The following is a 4,122-nucleotide window of genomic DNA, read 5'->3' as shown; positions in this document are numbered from 1 at the left end:
TTCCCTCACCTAAGAAGAAGAAGAGGAGGTCGCAGGTTCTGGAGGAATGCCCTCTACCTGTCAACATTGACACATCTCAGAGAACAGAGGAACAGGAGAAAAAGAAGAGAAGGGTGAGCCAGGAGGAGGTCAGCCTTCCTCCTACTCCTACCAAGAAGAAGAAAAGGGAGACGGAGGAGGAGGTGGAAGACGTTGTCACAGAAACTAATATGACAGAATATAAAAAGAGGAGGAACCAGGAGGGCGGCCTTCCACCTGCTTCTACTGAGAAAAAAAAGAAAAAGAGAAAGGAGCGACAGGAGGATGAAGCGGAGGATAGCGTTGTAGATACCAGTGTGACAGAAAAGAAGAAGAAGAAGAAGAGAAAGGAGCTACAGGAGGATGAAGCGGAGGATAGCGTTGTAGATACCAGTGTGACAGAAAAGAAGAAGAAGAGAAAGGAGCTACAGGAGGATGAAGCGGAGGATAGCGTTGTAGATACCAGTGTGACAGAAAAGAAGAAGAAGAAGAAGAAGAAGAAAAAGTATTCATAGATAAATGAGACATCATTTTACACTCAGAACTGTAAATATGTTTCATCTGCCCTCATACAAGCTCTCTCTCTCTGGCGATGAGATAAGTCTGAGTGAGCAGGAAGTTGTCAGTATATCAACACGGCACTGCATGATACAAACAGACTCCAGCACCAAGATAGAGGAAGAAGAGAAAGATGTAGGTGTGGTGGTGGGGATGTCACTGGAAGGAGAGACTGTGGAAAAGAAGAGGAAGACAGAAAGAAAAAGAGAGAAGAGACGGAAAGGAGGAGCAGAGGGGGATGAGTGAGTTCTTCTGATTCTTATTTTTCTTGATCTCCAGAGTAACGTCTGATAAATGAAGATGAAACTTTGTTACAATAAACCTTTTTCAAGTGCTTCAGCTTTGAAATGATCGAGACATGAGTCACTACAGGGTTTATTCTGCTTTCTCATTCAGCCAGTATCAGTCCAGTGAGTATCTGCTGCACGATGCACTGAGCATCGGGTACAGGTGAGCCGGTTGTTGCACTGCTGCTCACAGAACACGGTGTAACAGCAGCTGCAGGCTGTGGCCGGGCACTCGTCCTCCTCGGGTTATCAGCAGTAACACGAGACTGATGAAACAGTTCAACACAGGACTGTTGTTCCCCGCAGGTCAAATGTATTATGATTAAAGTCATAATGTTTTCAGATTGTAATGTTATCGTGTGTCGTGTTGTCAGGTCAAACCGGCTGTTGGTGGAAGAGCTGGAGGAGTTTGTCCCAGATGTCAAAAAGAAATCACTTGATCAGATCAGGAAACTGCTGAAATACGATCTAGAGCGCTTCAGACACTTCAAACAACAAGGTACTGCAAACATTACAGACAGCACTTTGAACAGGGCACCAGTAATGACACTCAAAGTAAATGGGTTCCAAAACCCAGTAAAAAGTAAGTAAAGTTCTAGCTAAGATGAAACAAGAAGACATCAGAACCAGCTCTACTGGCCAGGTGTGCTGGACACACGAGGAGTTTGACTCTGGTATAGTGGCTCAGTGAGTCTGTACAGTGTTCTTCCATAAGGCAACAAGAAGATGGAGAGAACAAGAAAAGAAGCTGTTCATTAGGAAAATAAAGTATTTATAAATATGGAAATATATACACACAGTGTAGATGCAGTTTTCCAGATAAATATATACAAAAGTATATTTACAAGGTTTTGCACTGAGGGTTGCCATTTTGTTATACAGTCATAGTTAAGTGTTCATCAGGGTGACAGCTTGGGGGAAGAAACTGTCTCTGTGCCTGGTTTTCTTGGTGCACAGTGACCTGTAACGCCATCCAGGGGGGAGGAGTTTAAACAGATTGTGTCCAGGGTGTGAGGGGTCAGTAGTGATCCTCTCTGCCCTCCTTTTGACCTGTGCGGTGTACAGGTCCTCCATAGAGGGCAGGCTCACATCAGTGACTTTTTCTGCAGTCCTGACTTCCAGTTGAAGTCTGTACTTGTTTTGTTTCTGAGAGAACCAGACTGATGGAGTTGCAGAGAACAGACTTGATGATTCCTCAGTAGAACTGTATCAGCAGCTCCTGGGGCAGGTCAAACTTCCTGAGCTGATGCAGGAAGTACATCCTCTGCTGTGCCTTCTTGGTGATGGTCTTGATGTTGAACGTCCACTTCAGGTCCTGGGAGATAGTGGAGCCCAGGAACTTGAAGGACTTTACTGCTGATACAGTGCTGCTGAGTATTATTTCAACAGCTGGGTACTGACACTTAAACACCTGTTCCTCTAGGTGTGACTCTGCGTCACGGGCGGTGCACTCAGGAGGAGAATCAACAAATCAGAGAGAACATTGCAAACTTCCTGGCTCTGACAGGCATCACCTCGGCCGATCAACTTATGTTTCCTCAGAGGTACAAAGAGCATGAGGTGCAGATCAGGAGCCTGAAAGCAAAACATCGCTTCCTGGAGAAGATTGGTACGTAAACACACATCATCATCATCAGCGGTCCATCAGAATCAGGTGTGATGCTCCAGCTGGAGGCGGACTGGATTGTTTTCTGATCTAAAGTCGTAAAATTAAAATAAAGTTGGGTCAAATTAAAAGTCACTGTCAGTGAGTAGTCAACAGTGTTACAAGAAACAGCATCTCCACCTGTCTCTCTCCTCACCTGTCTGTCTCTCAGCTGAGGGGATCCCTCGGACGTGTGAACAGGTTTACACCAGAGCCAAGAGGCTTTTTGACAGCAGGAACCACTTGGGAAGGTCAGAGATCAAGTCATCAGATTTTCAGAGGCGAATCCTCTGCGTCTCTGCCCGTTGAACCGTCTGTGATGTGTCTTCTTTCAGGTTCTCACCAGAGGAGGTCGATGCTCTGATGAAGTTTCACAACCTCCATGGTAATGACTGGAAAACAATCGCTGAAAAAATGGATCGCAGCATCTACGCCTTACAGAAACGCTTTGCCCACATCGGTAAACACGCTGAAATCTGAACTGTGGACCCAAAACCCTGACCTTTGACCTTGGACACTGGAGTTCACTGACGGTCTGTGAAACAGACCTGTAGAGAGCAACAATAGGGGAGAGGAGGGAGGAGAGGAGAGGAGGGGAGGAGAAAGAAACTCAGAGCATCATGGGGCCCCCCAGCAGCCTAGGCCTATAGCAGCATAACTAAGGGAAGGCTCAGGGTCACCTGACCCAACCCTAACTATAAGCTTTATCAAAAAGGAAAGTCTTAAGTCTAATCTTAAAGGTAGAGAGGGTGTCCGCCTCCCGAACTGAGACTGGGAGTTGGTTCCATAGGAGAGGAGCTTGATAGCTAAAGGCTCTGCCTCCCATTCTACTTCTGTGGACTCTAGGAACCACAAGTAAACCTGCACTCTGAGAGCGAAGTGCTCTGTTAGGATGATAAGGCTCTACGAGGTCTTTAAGATACGATGGAGCCTTGTCATTAAGGGCTTTGTATGTTAGGAGAAGGATTTTAAACTCTGTTTCTTTTTGTGACTTTACTAAGAACTGGCAGTTTCTAAACTACAGCACACCACCACAGTGTTAAAACAGTCGCACATGTACAGTATCTCCTCTGCACATTTGCTCCAACCTTTCAATGACAAAGATGAGAAATTGCTGCAAAGCAGATGTAGCTATGTTTCAATTTTTTCACTGTTACGGTCTCAGGAAATCTCCTCAACATAGATTTCATCACACTGTCTCCTACTAACCCATTTAAGCTAGAGAGTGGACCTCCACCAGTCCCCATAATGCCATAAAAGTGACATTTCCATGATAGTGTGACCCTCATAATACGACTGCTTGACCATGAAAACCTACTGCTGGCATTTGGAATGGCACTGATGTCACTGAACAATGACAGATTTGACAGACGTCCATTGGTTTAGGGGTAAAACAGTTGAACCTATGTTGATGTTTGTGTATGGCTGTCCAGCTAAACGTCATGGGCTGTGGAGCACAGATGAAGAGTCCAGGTTGAAGCAAGCTCTGAAGGCTCACCTGGAGGTCCTGGTCCAGCAGAATCCTTCAGAGAGTCTCAGCAGAGAGCAGCTGTACCTCAACCTCCCGTGGAAGGAGATCAGCCATCAGGTCGGGACCAGATCCTGGAGCCAGTG

The 4,122-nt window shown here is 45.9% G+C and overlaps 1 protein-coding gene across 1 annotated transcript in view; it reads left to right on the top strand.

Annotated features, from left to right (window-relative positions):
• Positions 1–6: 6 nt before the first annotated feature.
• The window catches only part of LOC109957428 (transcription termination factor 1), an 11,303-nt gene continuing 7,187 nt past the window's right edge, over positions 7–4,122 (top strand). The window contains exons 1-7 of the mRNA XM_020595319.1: positions 7–502; positions 609–818; positions 1,238–1,362; positions 2,287–2,472; positions 2,681–2,759; positions 2,844–2,968; positions 3,942–4,122. Coding sequence (XP_020450975.1) covers positions 210–502; positions 609–818; positions 1,238–1,362; positions 2,287–2,472; positions 2,681–2,759; positions 2,844–2,968; positions 3,942–4,122 — 1,199 coding nt within the window. The 5' untranslated portion in view covers positions 7–209. The remainder of the gene's footprint in view (positions 503–608; positions 819–1,237; positions 1,363–2,286; positions 2,473–2,680; positions 2,760–2,843; positions 2,969–3,941) is intronic.

Source organism: Monopterus albus, unplaced genomic scaffold, assembly GCF_001952655.1.
Source record: "Monopterus albus unplaced genomic scaffold, M_albus_1.0 scaffold26.1, whole genome shotgun sequence".
In the NCBI taxonomy this organism is placed as follows: Eukaryota; Metazoa; Chordata; class Actinopteri; order Synbranchiformes; family Synbranchidae; genus Monopterus; species Monopterus albus.
The sequence above is the reverse complement of the archived record's forward strand: the minus strand, read 5'-3'. Positions and strand labels throughout refer to the sequence as shown.